This window comes from Balaenoptera musculus, chromosome 19, assembly GCF_009873245.2.
Source record: "Balaenoptera musculus isolate JJ_BM4_2016_0621 chromosome 19, mBalMus1.pri.v3, whole genome shotgun sequence".
Classification (NCBI taxonomy): domain Eukaryota; kingdom Metazoa; phylum Chordata; class Mammalia; order Artiodactyla; family Balaenopteridae; genus Balaenoptera; species Balaenoptera musculus.
Window position 1 is genome coordinate 1,337,524 of NC_045803.1, and position 15,345 is coordinate 1,352,868.

The window sequence follows — 15,345 nt, forward strand, 5'->3', positions numbered from 1 at the left end:
GGATTGGCCACATTGGTTTCATCTATTTTCAGCCACTTTTGTTGTGTTACAAGCCAAGGTGTTTTTAACTAGCTGCTCTGTTATCTTCTGTTCTGTCAGACAAGTTCAAGAATTTCTGTTAGTCACCAATTTCTGTTAACCCTATGGGGCACTGTTTCAGGATGGGTTTTTTAACCCTATAGGGCACAGTTTCAATCCCCCATCTTTTTTTTTTTTTGAATATTATTTTTTTATACAGCAGGTTCTTATTAGTCATCAATTTTTTACACATCAGTGTATACATGTCAATCCCAATCACCCAATTCATCACACCACCCCCACCCCCCGTCTTTTGATCATTCCTCAGTCTTAAGTGAAGAGGGGCAATGACCACTCTGGCTACTTCCTGCAGAAGAGAGGCATGGGCCTGATATGGGTTTGAGGGAGGAATGAAACTGTTTCTTATTTGATTGCAAATACTCATGATTCCCTAGATGAGGCCAAGGCTTTGGTTCTGGGCCTTTATGTTCATATGGGTTGGGGTTTTGGGTTTAAACATATGAAACAAACAGCAAGTATAGAGTTTTGACAAGAAGGAATATAAATCCTAGCAAGCATAAAACAACACCACCTAGTTAAGTAATCCCTCTAATATACACCTTATTCCTGATGGGATCCATGAGCACATATTTCCTAAGAGATTGGATCCAGGAAAATAGTCCTGGAAACCCGTTTGGACCCAGTACTTCTGGGATATTTGCTGTAGCCAGTAGTCTGTTGCCTGATTTTGTCTATATGAGTTTCCACTTCAGCTGAGGCATTAATGTATACATGACAAGAGGTATTAGCAATAACACAAACTTCACCCTGTTCAGCTAGTATATAATCTACAGCTATACGATTATCTAGGACTACTTTGGCTAACGAGTCAACTTTTTCCCATAGTACATCTGAAGTTTGTTTGTTTGGTTTTTTTTATCATAATCATAGTGAAGTTCAGGATGGCCAAAAAACTGATGACAGGCACAACCAAGGGGTCAGCATGATTATGTACAGAAAAAGGATTTAGATGACATAGCCAACATCTAGAAAGATTGCCTGTTTTTCCCAATGTTTGAGAAATCCTAATTATTCTTCCAAACCTGGAAGGATAAAATCACAGAGGAAATATAGCAAAAGAAAAGGACACTCATTTTGGTGATCTAGTGAGCTAATTATTTGTTGCTTGGCCTTGGAGCATTACCTTCTGAAGAATTTTACTTTGCCAAAGTCACCACTGTAGCCATCCCACTAGGAGCATAGATATCCCCACAAAGATTAGAGTTCCTCAGTCATAAATGTCAGGCATGCAGTTAGGTTAACAGTACTATAAAGCCAGCAGACAATCCTATTGACTGAACAAGAGCTTTGGTACCATTCACCTTAATTTCTTTTTTAAAAAATATTTTATTTATTTTATTTATTTGGCTGTGTCGGGTCTTAGTTGCAGCACGCGGGATCTTTCATTGTGGTGCGTGGGCTCAGCAGTTGCAGCACACGGGCTCTCTAGTTATGGCAAACGGGCTCTAGAGTGCGCGGGCTTAGTTGGCCCATGGCATGTGGGATCTTAGTTCCCCGACCAGGGATCGAACCCACATCCCTTGCATTGGAAGGCAGATTCTTAACCACTGGACCACCAGGGAAGTCCCTCACCTTAATTTCTTTCTCGTAACTTCCTTCTGAAAGCAACTTAAGATCTGTTGGGGTTCACTGCCCATTCAGAGAAGTCAGTATCGGGGATCTGGAATCAGCCAGGATTTGGATGATATTGGTCATGGTTTTCTTCAACAGCGTGGTTTCTGTTCCCTGTGTCGTTCCTTATAAGGTCTGGCCCAGCAAATATGGACTGGTCTTCTGGATGCTTAGTTTTCCAGTATTTCAGTAGGACCCAATCTCCAGGACAGAAGAGTTGCAGGGGAACATTTGTGGGAAATATTAACCTGCTGGAGGCAAACTTATATATAGCAGTTAGAATGGTGCCCATTAATTGTACAGACCTGTGAGTGTCTAGTTTCTTAATTCGAGTTCCTTCCAGATTTCCTAAACCATTTCTGGAACATAGAAAGGGTCTCCCATACAATATTTAAGGCCCTTTCAGCCTTGCCAAAAAAAGATTTCACTTTTTGCAGTACAGGGAAGAGGAGATGTAGGGCTGACTGAAGGGCATTACCTGACTCCTCTGCTGAGAATGGAACCCCTGGACAACAGCTGTAAACCTGATTCCTTACCTTCCCTTTCCCTTTGCTTCCCTTTCCTTTCCTTTGTCCTCTCCTTTCTGTGCCACAACGTGTACAGGATCTCAGTTCCCCAACCCGGGATTGAACCTGGGTCACGGCAGTGAAAGCGCCAAATCCTAACCATTAGACCACCAGGGAACTCCCTCTCTGCATTCTTACCCTTGCATGTGAATCACTGATTTTCACAATAAATATTTCAATTAAAAAATCCAAGGGAGGGAATTCCCTGGTGGTCCAGTGGTTAGGGGGTGTTCTCCAAGATCTTATCGAATATTTGTATGAAGTTGTCATTTCTGTCTGGAGAGATCCTCACCAATTGTGAAGTGTTCCTTCTCTGGGATGCGGACTTTGTAAGGGAGGAGGAGTGTAGTGTATCAATGTCATTATTCAGTTTAACTTTATACACCAGTGGGTTCATTCAAAATATTCATAGTAAACATTATTTTTATAATACTATTTAAGGTTGAAGTAAAAAATATCACCAGTGTGATGAAAATAGGTTACAAAACTAGAAAATGAAGCAAAATAAGGGACAAAGGAAAGAACCAGAAATCTTGATGAGAATCACCAGATGAAGACAAATAAAAACATATGCCAGGAGAATTTCCCGTGAGAATTTGGGAGTGTGCGTAAATCTGAGAGTCTAACAACCATGACGTTGCTGAGGTTGTGGATCAATCCACTCTTAATGACCTCCAGTGAGTCACAGGTAGTAAAGATTGATAACTTCCCCTGATCATAGAGGTTCTGCAGAGACACAGGAAGGGTCTAAATTAAATGCCCTGTTCTCATTGAGTGCAGGGTGATTCCATTCTTCTAAGAGGATGTCTGGTCCAAATTTTTATTTTCTGTTTAAGAAAATTATCTTATAAATGGGACATGTCATTGAGATGAAATCACAATAAGGCAAAGATGACAGAGATAGATATATAGATGATAGACATATAGGTGGATGATAGGCATACAGATGACAGAAGAATGGATCCATTTTTATAGGTGAGGAATGGAAGCCAAGGCCCTAGGAGGGTAGAGAGTGTTGATTACTATGATAAAGAGAACATCCAAGTACTTAAGATGCAATGAACAGCCTTCCGCCAAGGATAAAAATTTAGAGACACATCATTAAAGTCTCCATGACACAACATGCCCCTCATCAGCAGATACCACACAGACACTAGGCGTCTACTCAGAGTAGGAGCTCATCTTCTTCATCTTATTACTCACTACCTTATCTTGAAGCCTCTACAGTGAACCCTGTTTATGGTCAGTGTGTTTAGTGAGAAGCCAGTGAAACAAGTTTCAAAACAATGCAACTGAGGAGAGAGGGGAAGTGTCAGGCACTCCTGATGCACGTTGATGAGGGGCAACATGCCTCTGGTTTCCTCAGCAAATGCCTTTCCTGTTTTTATGGCTTTGTTCTTATGTCTGTCTATATCTATATATATAACCTATTTAAGGTGGTTCCTTTTTTATTGTCCTGACCTCAGGAAGTGAAATTTATTTTAAGAATAGTTAATTTCCGGTTTCCTGACATAAATGTTTTCTAAGAATCAGATACCTGAAGAGATACTTACCAAATGTGTATTTGCTCCCGTAACAAGGACTGCCATGGCAGCATCTGAGTGTGCAATGGGGACACGTAAGCCTGAGATAAAGGTTTAGAACCCCACGATGTCATCTGCTCCTTGGAAGTGATTACCACGTCACCTGTAAGTGCACTGACAGTGTCTGCATACGGAGAGGAGAAACACTCTGAAAAACATTTGAGACTGTGTAACTACCCAGAGCTATTAAAAGTACCTGGGCTTCCCTGGTGGCGCAGTGGTTAAGAATCTGCCTGCCAGTGCAGGGGACATGGGTTCGAGCCCTGGTCTGGGAAGATCCCACATGCCGTGGAGCAACTAAGCCCATGCGCCACAACTACTGAAGTCCGCGCACCTAGAGCCCTTGCTCCACAACAAGAGAAGCCATCCCAAAGAGAAGCCCGCACACCACAATGAAGAGTAGCCCCCACTGGCTGCAACTAGAGAAAACCCGCCCACAGCAATGAAGACCCAACGCAGCCAAAAAGAAATAAATAAATAAACTAAAAAAATAAATAAATAAAAGTGCTTAATGAGATAGATATCCATGAGGAGTGGCAGAAATTGATGGTGAAAAACTGGTTTTTGAAATAATCAAAATCCCACTGGAATGTGAGGAAAAAACCCCCAAAACTTGACATCTAATAAGTGAGAGAAGGAAACCACTAAAATGCCTACTGGGGATTCTCTAGTATATTTAAAGGCTTTTCACAAAACATAATTTCTTCCTATAACTCAGAGCATTCATGGTAGTAAAACTGAAGGAAAAGGCAGGGTGAGGAGAGTTAGAAAGTATACCCACAGTTGTGCAAATGAATGTTAAATGTGCATTATCATTTTGTTCCATATTTTAAGATGTCAGTAGGTACCACATGGGGGACTTGCCTGGCGTTCTAGTGGTTAAGACTCTGCGCTTCCATTTCAGGGGGCAAGGATTTGATCCCTGGTCCGGGAACTAAGACCCCACATACCGCGCAGTGAGGCCAAAAAAAAAAAGTACCATATGTGTTTCAGACATGTTTCTAGGAATACAGAATGTATCAATGCACAACATGTAAATACATATTTTCCTACTGGAACTTACTCTGTATTTGATAGAAAAATAAAATAAGCAGTTCTTCTATGATATTAAGTTGCATAGTGTAATAGAAGGTGATGGGTCCTAAGGAAGTAAGGTCAGCGAATGGGTGATGAAAAAATTATGAGTTTACGATGGGCTGAGGCACCAAAATGAGTGTCCACATTTGGATTCATAGTGAAGATGAAAACTGAGGACATATTTTAGGTGGTTTCTTTCTTCGTTTCCAATTGCTACATATTCATTATTTTGCCGGGTTTTTTTTTTTTTTCGTATTGAATGAAATTGGAACTCCAGGATGATACTGAATAAGAGAACAATGAGCAGCTGTCCTCCTTTTATTCTAATGGCAATAGTTTAATAATGGTTCCAAGGTATAGTATTTCTAATAGCTCTTTGTAGATGTTGTAGGATTAAGAAGGCTTGCTTCTATCCGTAGTTTGATATCTCTCTTAGTGTACTAGCACTGAACATTTCACAAAGAAAAAAAATTTTTTTAATTCCCATTCACAATATTATCAGATGTAGAAAATACATATGCAAGACCTATAAAAAGAAATCTAAAAACATTTCCATCCAAAATTAAATAAGATCTACATAAAAGAAGATGTATCATGTTTATGGATTGGGACACTCAGTACTTCTTTCTAAACTGAAGATTAGGAGAATTCCCTGGAGGTCCAGTGGTTAGGACTCGGCGCTTTCACTGCCCTGGCCCGGGTTCAGTTGCTGATCAGGGAACTAAGATCCCATAAGCTGCGCAGAACAGCCAAAAAATAAAAATAAAAATAAAAATAAAAATAAATTGAAGACTAAATGCAATCCCAGTGAAACTCCTAGTAGGATTTTTTGTGCTGTATAAGCTGAAAAGTGGATTCTAAACTTCATATGGAAAGGCAAAGAACCAAGAAAGGCTATAATGACTGAAAAAAAAAGAAAGTCAAAGGAGTATACAACCTTGATTTCAAGACATACTATAAAAACAAATTAGTTAATACATGAAAATACTGGCATAAATAAAGTAGATAAATGCAACAGAATAGAAATTCCAGAAATAAACATATACATAAATGACTGACCTTCGATGAAGATACTAAACAATTCAGGGGAAAAGGTATAATCTTTTAAATCAGTATCACTGCAGCAATTGGGTATCTATATTTTAAAAAATAACTTCCACAATTAATTGAAAATGATTCATTTACATCAATAAAAACCCTAAACCATAAAAGTTACAGGAGGAAACAAGGGAAAAAGTATAAGAATAAATGGACAAATTAGACTACACTAAAAGTAAGAACTTTTTCTCCGAAAAGTGATTGAAAAGACAAGACCAATTCTGGAAGAATGTATTGCTAAGTATTTCCATTAGAGGACCTTAATCAATAATTCATGAAGAAATGTCAAAACTCAGTAATTAGAACAACAAATCAAATGAACAGAAATTTCAATAACAATATATGGCTGGAAATTAACACATGGAAGACCACCCAGCATCATGTCATTAGAGAAATGCAAATTAAAATCACTTGATACCACTATACACCTATGATGTCACAAAAATTAGAAAGCCTGCACGTACCAAGTGTTGGTAAGAATGGAAAGAATGGGAACTTGGGTTCTGATGTTTCTGGCGATACTGTAAAAGGATACTATCACTTTAAAAAGTTTGACCCCACATAAGTTAGACATTCACCTACTCTACAACACAGGAATTGTGGTGCTAGATATTAACTCAAGTGAAGGAACACATAAGTCCAGAAAGCATTTCTCCAGTGTGAACTTTCCTCTTTTTTATGAGCTTGGAGCTACATACAAAGAACTACACTCATAAGGCCTTTCTCCAGTGTGGATTCTCTGGTGGACAATAAGACTTGTTCTGTAACTGTAAGGCTTCCCACATTCATTGCACTGAAAAGGCTTTACTCCAGTGTGGATTCTCTGGTGGACAACAAGACTTGTTTTGTTACTGTAGGGCTTCCCACATTCACTGCACTGAAAAGGCTTTGCTCTAGTGTGGACATTTCGGTGGCTAACAAGTGTATTCTTTAGCTTGAAGGCTTTCCCACATTCATTACACTCATAGGGTCTTTCTCCAGTGTGGATTCTCTGGTGCTCAGCAAGTCTGATTTTCCTCTTGAAAGCTTTCCCACATTCGCTGCACTCATAATGCCTTTGTGCAGTGTGAACATTCTGGTGTTTATTGAGGGCAAAGCTGCTTATAAAGAAGTTCCCACATTTCTTACACCCATAAACTTTTTCTCCATTGTGAATTCTCTGGTGTACAATAAGACTTTTTTTGTTGACATAGGCTTTCCCACACTCACTGCACATATGAGGCCTTTCTCCAGTGTGGGTTCTCTGGTGGATAATAAGACTGGTTTTATAACTGAAGGACTTCCCACATTCGGTGCACTTAAAAGGCTTTTCTCCAGTATGGATCCTCTGGTGCACAAGAAGTTTATTTCTGTAAAGGAAGAGCTTCCCACATTCACTGCATTTATGAGGTTTCTCTCCAGTGTGGACCTTTTGGTGCTGGACAAGTGAATCCTTGCGGGCATAGGCTTTCCCACATTCATTACACTCATAGGGTCTTTCTCCAGTGTGGACTCTTTGGTGCTGAACAAGTTTACATTTGTAGATGAAGACTTTCCCACATTTACTGCAATCAAAAGGCTTTTCTCCTGTGTGAACTCTCCGATGATGAGAAAGACCCCCCCTGAGTCTGAAGAACTTCCCGCAGTCGCTGCACCCATAAGGTTTTTCTCCAGTGTGAACTCTCAGGTGCTCCGTGAATTTATACTTCTTACTGAAGGCTTTGCCACATTCGCTGCACTCGTAATGCCCTTGCCCAGGGTGAGAGACCTCCCTGCTCTGCCTGCTTCTACGTGGATGCTGTCCATCGTGGGAGGGCTGGTGCTGGGGAAAGCCCAAGCTGCCTAGGAAAGCCTTCTCAACCTCTCCACATGCGAACATATTGTTGGGTAAAAAGACTTTGCAGCTCGTCACAAGCAAGGCCCCGTTCTCTTCCCTTCTGAGGTGTTTCTCTCCACTGGGCTGCTTCTGGTGCTGTTGTAGGTGAGAAGTGAACATTTTCCCACAAGCCCCAGAAGAGGACGGTTTCAGCCCAGGATGCACTCCTTGGTGCTCAGCCAGGTACAAAACGTCTTTCTCTCCCAGGGCACCTGTATCTGAAGTAAGAGTCTTCAGGATAGATAGGTCTGGATTTGGATTCCTGTCTTGTGTCACTTGTTCTACAGAAACACATTGTTCAGAAGCAGCTTCCTCAGTACCTACTGCACGCCAACACCCTGAAAGCACAAAAATGCTGATAAACTGTATGGAGACGTTGGTGGGACAGGAGCCCACTACAAATCTGTGCATGACACATGTAGGAATAAGCCCATGGGTTTGTTATTAAAACAAGGGAGGAAGGGTCAAGTGGTAGAAGGGGATACTGTGCAATACTAGGCCTCTGATGGTTACAGAACAGGAAATGTCTCAAACCAGCAAGAACACAGGATACCAGGATGTGGCGCCATGCCGGGAGGAGAGGCTAGAACAACCCACTCCTCGGGCAATGGCTTTCAGCAGGACTTTCTGGTGGTGACAAGTGTCAGCTCTGTAGAATGCGTGTCTCAATCCAGGAAAATGCAATTACACCTGACTCTCAGTGTTCAAAGACAATGTAAGTAAACATGTATCTCTCATGATACATTAAGGATATGCATATACAATATACAAAATACATAAAATTGGAGAACAGTGCAGACAGGGGGAAAGGAGAGGTGTGGAGGACACTAAGGTGGAAAACAAGAGTCAGAAATCACATTAGAAATGAAAAGTGGGCAAAATGTCTAAATGGGGAGAAGTGGAAGAAAGAAATGAAGTATGAGCATGATAAGTCTTGACATTGAAAGAAGAGAGAGCAAAGAACATTTCCCTGTAGGATTAGAATTCATCAATGATATCATGCCTTCCTACAGCTCCTACTCACCAGGCTCAGGATGCAATTAACCCTCTTCCTATGACTAGAGAGGGCCCCACCTCGTCAGGCACCCAGGGTTGCCTCCACCCCTCAGCTCAGGCTGGGTGACTATGAACCCTACCAGATCAAAGTCCTCAGAGGAAAATAGGGTCATTAGGAGAAAGACACTGGCCCAGAGTGAACCAAACAATGACAGACTTCAGGAAAAAAATGTATCACTAGAAGAACCTTAAGGAGTCTTGCAAACATAATCTAGGGTTGACCACAAATGTTGACCATGTAAGTGTCTGTAATTCCTGACACAGGCAGTGCAAAAAAAAGGGTTAGAACGTGTGACACGGATCTTGCACATATCTGAACAGTCAACACAACAAGCGGTGGCAAAGCTAAGTGGCATCAGTTGGGCAGGCTTCAAGCCTCTGAGACGAAAGCCTTCTGTGAAAGGCTTCAGGGACTATGGTACAGGGCTGAACACACACAGGGTGGGGGAACGCAGCTCAAGTGCCAGGAAATCAGGGGAGTAAGCAGTGTCCAAGGTCCAAGCTGGGAAGGACGGAGTGAGCCATGCAGAAGGAAGGGCAGAGTCCCGTACGGGGCGATGGTGTGGGAACATGGGTCCTTACCCAGAGAGGCTATAAGTGACAGGTTCTCCAGCATCACGTCACAGTAGAGGAGTCTCTGAGCATCGTTAAGGAGACCCCACTCCTCCTGGGAGAAGGACACAGCCACATCCTCAAAGATCACATGGCCCTGTCATGAGGGGGACAAGTGAGTTCACAGCAGCCTCTGCAACCAGGATCTCCAGGTCATGGTCGTCCACCCCAGTGACCCAGCTCAGAGGACACACCAGGTCCTGATACTACAGGAACCTGCTAGCGTTACGTCATTCAGTTAAAATAGAGAGGGAGACAAGCAGTCTCACAAGACGCTCTGGGGCTGCCACACAGACCCCCAGCCACTCTCCTCAGAGTCAACTCTCCTGAGATCACACAGATCACACCCCATACAATGACACTTGTGCTCAGCCCCCTGGAGTAAAGCCTGGGGACAAGGGCCCTGAGTCCATGCTCACACTCCCTCACTCTCCGTTGCCCAGCCCTGCAGGGTCACAACTCCCTCACGTGCCTGACCATGACCCCCACCCCACCCCACCCCACGCCACCACCTCGGCCACAGGCCTTCGGCACCTCACCATGTTCCCCACGTGCCACCCAGCACGCGGTGCTTCCCCAGGCCTCTGTGGGACCCGCTGCTACAGGTGTTCCCAGCACTGCTTTCCGTCCCCCGACCTGGCCCTGATCCCTGTTCCCACGTCAGCACCCAGACCTCGTGGGGGGTCAGATGCCTGGAGCCCTCTTCCTCCACAGTGGCCCACGTGTTGACCCTGCACCACTCACCCCTTCCTCTCTCTGCTCCTCTCATTCCAAGCCCAGCCCCCCACCGCCCAGCCCAGCCCAAGACCCTGTCCCAGCTGCGGTCATCTGCCCTCAGCTGGTCTGTCGTCCAGTCTCACTCTCTTCACGCTCCAACCGCAGTCATCACAAGACTCTGAGCCTGTGGAGGGGAAACAATGCCCCAGGCCTTACCTCCCTGTCATCTCACCTCCATTCCTGCTTTGCCTCTCAATCCATACCTTATCCACCCCTTCGAATCCTGTGCCACGACCAGGACCTCCCCTGAGGCCACTCCCATCCCCCACACACTCATGGTCACTGCACTGCCTCATTCATCTTAGTGCTGAAAGCCACCCCTGTCCCTGTGCCCAGGGAGGTGAGCCAGTCCACGGAGAACACCCTCCCAACCCTACAAATTTCATGGCACTCACACATGACCTGAGGGCCTGGAATCTGACCTGGTCCACATGCCATCCACCTGCTCAGGGGTATCTTCAATCCTGAACCACACCTTCCCTGAACTCCAGGTGTGTGTTTCCAGTGGCCCACTTGACACCTCCCACAAGACACCCCGACAATATCTCAGACTCAGCATGGGGACACGGAATTCTGGACAGTCCTTCTGTCCATTACTCCTACTTCTGACTTCCCATCTCAGACATGGCGTCCCCACCGTCACGTAGAGGCAAACATCCTGGGGTCATGTCAGACTACTCTCTCTCATCCTGTACAGCAGAAAATCAGCTCTACCACAAACGAGAATGAGAGACTCGCCTCCTCTCCTGCTACAGAGCCATTGCCAGGATCCAGTCACAATCGACATTTACCAGGACTGTGCCCTCCACTGGGCCCCCGGCTCCACCCTCATCCCCAGTCTTCCTCCTCTCGGCAGGCAGAGCAGCCTCTTCAGACCCAGCGTCAGATCACTTCCCTCCTCTGCGGCCAACGTGGCATGGACCCGCCCCCTCAGGAGAGGCCCAGCTCCTCAGGCTGCCATCCCAGGAATGACTCATGCCCTCAGTCTTTATCAGCCCACGTCATGGGTCCTGCAGTTCCCTGAACACTCCCCTCTCAGTCTCATCTCCAGGCTGTGCCCAAGGATATGTCACCACTTGACCTTTTCCACTGGACACATGGGAACACCTCTGTACAACTTCTGGCTTTGATTAATGGTCCTGTGCCTGAGAGGATGCCAGGGCCCAGACCTAAGGACCCAGAATCGCAGGACAACACTGTCTTCTATATCTGTGTGTCAGGACCAGGGGTAGGGATGATGTCTGGGTAGGTACTGGGGCTTCTTCCACTTACCTGTCCAGGGACCATAAATGCTGCTGCTACCATGGGAACCTGTGAAAAGAGGGAGTATCTGAGGTAAAGGTGATTATGGTGAGGATGTAAAGGCTGAGCCGTTTCTTCCCTTCCTTTTCCTGGACATAAGTCATCTGAGGCTGACCTCTGACCTCAGATCCTCAGTCTTCAGAGCTATAGCTTGACAACTCGAAAGGCTTAGACAAAGACTCAACGTCCTTGGGACTTCCCTGGCAGACCAGTGGTTAAGACTCCAAGCTTCCACTGCAGGGTGCCCACGTGCCATCCCTGGCTGGGGAACTAAGATCCCACATGCCGCGGGGCGTGGCAAAAAAAAAAAAAGACTCACCCTCTTTGAGTCTCAGTGTCTTCACGTAAACGGCAACACTTAGGATGTCTATCTCATAATGTGTACATACCAAATACATTATTACCTCTCCCATGCTAAGATTCAGCTATTACAGAACACAGGATTAAGATTTCTATAAATGTTTTTTAAAATTAGGTTTTTCTTACATGTCTTTCAAGGCTTTCTGAGACAAAGTATCTTTTTTCAACCACCAATTATCTAATTTTATGACACCACTGTGGTGCCCTACAGTTCATTCCTATTATTACACTACCTGAACTTAGTGATAGAATCCACAGGTTTAAGGCATCAGGCCCATAAACTGCCCTCTTTTGAGAAGCCAGTTCCGATCCCTGGTCCCCAGGCTACCAGTACTTCTGTCCCACTTGGCTACAAATTCAGGGCTTCCCATGAACCCCTTCTCGGTTTTGATAATTTGCTGAAATGACCCATGAAGTTAGGAAAACACTTTTCTTACTTTTTCTGGTTTACTGTAATGTATACAACTTAGGAACAGTCAAATGGAAGCGACGTCTAGGTCAGGGTCGGGGGGTAGAGGGCAGCAGGGGGTTTCCAGGCCCTTTCAGTACATGCCACCCTCCCAGCACTTCCACCATTTCAATGTGTTCACCAATCTGAAGGAACCTTGAGTTTCATTGTTCAGCAGTTTTTATACCTAGTCTCCAGCTCCCCCCTGATCCTTGGGTGGTCCCACGTGGGGATGAAAGTTTAACCTTCTATTCACCTTATTTTCCTGGTGACCAGTCCAATCCTGAGGTTATCTAGGGGACCCACGCTAAGTCAAACTCCTGTGTGATTAAAGACGCTACTTGTGAAAAACAAAAAACAATCCTAAATCCAGGAAATTCCAAGGGGTTCAGAGCTCTAGGTGAAGAGCCCAAAACAAAACCTAAACATATGTATTTTATTATAGCACAGATATATATTCTCATTTTAAGCAGTTATTACTTGTTTACACAAGATTAACTTGTTAAATCTATACATTTTTAACCTTGTAGTTTCCTGGGAGAGCTGAGGCACGTGTGCCCTTGACTGGGCCTGAGCTGCTCCACCACCCTGGCTGACCTTTTTCTGGCTCCACAAGGAATAGACAGTCGGCTGAGTGTTCAGAGCAGTGAAGCTACACGTCACACCTCCTTCTCCATCTCCATCCCACGCAAGGCTCCTTACTCTTTATACCCTTGCTTCCCCAGAAAGCCCTGGAACCACAGGACTCTGCCATCTTCAGGCAGCCTCAGAAAGTCCCACCCACTCTGCCCTGCCCTCCAGCCCCAGGTCTCTCTACTTTCATCTGAGGTCCCCTTGCACAGAAAAGTGACAAGACTTTCCCTCCTAAATTTGAGATCCTGGCTTGGCTGGAGTCCAGGACTTAGGCTGTCACCACATGGACATCAGTCTGCCAGTGTCCTCCTCCCCCAGTTCCAGATTACAGATTCCAGCAGCTCCTATTGTTACCTCAACTTTGGGATCTCAGAAACAGCATGTCCCGAATCCAGCTTTTAATCTCTCCCTAAAACTGACTTCTCACATCAGTCTGGTCTCAAGTCTTCCCAGATGCTCTGCCAAAAGAAAACCTTTATTGTACTTTAGTCTGTCCTTTAGCTCGGAGCCACATTCACAGCACCAGGAAATCCTACCAATTATCTTTAAGGTTTACTGGGAATCTTATTACTTAAATTCCTTTGTAAAAAAAATTAATAAACAGAAACCTCAATTAAAGTTGGCACACCAGAAGGGGAGCCCTCACTGACCTGAGACAATAACAGTATCCAAAAGGAAGAAGAAAGACTCTCTTCTTTCCTGGAAAGGACTTGGCCAATGAAAAGCCATGGACTCTTTGGTGACTATAGCCCTTGTAACTTCCTTCTTTAATCTGTATAAAAGTCTTAGCTCACCTTGGTTGCACACCCCAATTGCAATTCCCTGATGATTCTGGAAAAAAAACAAACAAACAAACAAAAAAACCCATCTTTGCAAGTGAAATAGCGTGCAGGCTGTTTGTTTCAGGTCAGCAACTTCCATAGGCACCACTCTGGTCCAGAAGCCACCTTACTCTTTGGAGTGGAATGCACTAGGCTCTCCCAGGTCTCTCTGCCTCCACCCTCAGCTCCCCCTCCCCAGTCTGTTCTCCCCTGAGCAGCCTTTGAAATACTTTAAAACTCAGAGGGTCGTCCTGATTTATTCACAACCCTCCATGGTTCCCAGAATACTGACTGTTGGCTCAGTTGATGCAGACTGTTGACTCCTCCTTAAATGCCCTGTCCCTGCAGAAAGAACCTCCTGCCCTGGGGGAGGAGGTCACTGGCAGACTGATGTCTATGTGGTGACAGCCTAAGTCCTGGACTCCCGAATGCTCCCGGCTCTTGAGCACCTCCAAGGCTTTGCACGGGCCAAGCCCACAGCCTTTAACACGCTCCACACTGCGTCACACAGCCTGTCAGAAATGGGACCACCACACACGCACACCTAAAGTTCTGGAAGCAGGAGACTGAACCCCAGTGCCCTAAGCAGGAGACCCTCCCTGGGGGCTTGCGGATTTGGGTCGGGGGGGCGGAACAGTCACCTGGGCCGGGTCCTGCACCGCGTTGGTTGACATAGGACCCTGTGGGCGCGGTGGTGCCAGGAGACGCGCGGGATAATGGCGGAGACCTAGGCCGAAAATCCCGGAAGCGGGTTCCGCAACCCACTCACTCCTGGACAGTGTGGACGGCGCCCCCTCGGGCTCCTTCCAGTTTCTCTAAGCTCCGCTCCACCGAGTGACCTAGAGCCTTGGGTCCTGCAGACGGCAGCAAAAGCCGCCAAACGACCGCCATCAGAAAGACGCCGGAAGTCCCGCCCCTGGTTATTTCACAATCCGGAAGAGCCCTAATTTGGTGCCTTCATTGGAGAGGAGAACAAGGCTTGTCCGCACAGTCTTCTGGGTAATGTAGTTCCCCTCGCTGCGGGTTTGTGATGTGAAAAGCCCCAGGGCATTAATGCACCTTGTCCTTGAGGGAAGTACAAATTAAAAACACATCGAAGTAGACCCAGCAAAGCCTTTATGTATAACCTTTACAAAATTCTGATTTAACTCTCATTTCTCAACATAAAAGTTGATACCGGATTAGCAAAAAAGCATTCCAGTTGTGAAAAGGCTGAAAGTAGCCACAGTCCTACTTGTTGTTGTTGTTTTTATAAAAATCTTGGAAGAATTTTCAAGTAAGAAAAATCAAGTCAATCAGATTTTGGAATAAAAAATTAAAAAGGGAATTATATGCAACTAAATATCCCTGTGTTCTTCATCATTGGCTAAGAGAATAAGTATATAAAATTAGATAATGAAGTCTGTCGTTGATACTGTGGACCTAAGTAAACCTCAGCGGCACTAAT

General features: G+C 44.9%; 1 protein-coding gene across 1 annotated transcript; it reads right to left on the reverse strand.

Annotated features, from left to right (window-relative positions):
* Positions 1-5,218: 5,218 nt before the first annotated feature.
* On the reverse strand, positions 5,219-13,854 carry LOC118885176 (zinc finger protein 883-like). The gene is made up of 5 exons (XM_036833613.1): positions 13,728-13,854; positions 11,607-11,645; positions 10,418-10,458; positions 9,528-9,654; positions 5,219-8,227 (listed from the first exon to the last, which is right to left on the reverse strand). Exons 1-5 carry the CDS (start codon positions 13,804-13,806, stop codon positions 6,711-6,713), a joined length of 1,803 nt encoding a protein of 600 aa, XP_036689508.1. The 5' UTR covers positions 13,807-13,854; the 3' UTR covers positions 5,219-6,710.
* Positions 13,855-15,345: the final 1,491 nt, after the last annotated feature.

Bases quoted from the DNA above. Each gene is read 5' to 3' on its own strand.
- LOC118885176 (XM_036833613.1), bottom strand. From the start codon at position 13,806: ATGGCTTTTCATTGGCCAAGTCCTTTCCAGGAAAGAAGAGAGTCTTTC. The intron at 11,646-13,727 runs GTCAGTGAGGGC...CTCTTTTCACAG, and splicing joins GGATACTGTTATTGTCTCAG to GTTCCCATGGTAGCAGCAGC. The intron at 10,459-11,606 runs GTAAGTGGAAGA...TCCCCTCCACAG, and splicing joins CATTTATGGTCCCTGGACAG to GCTCAGAGTCTTGTGATGAC.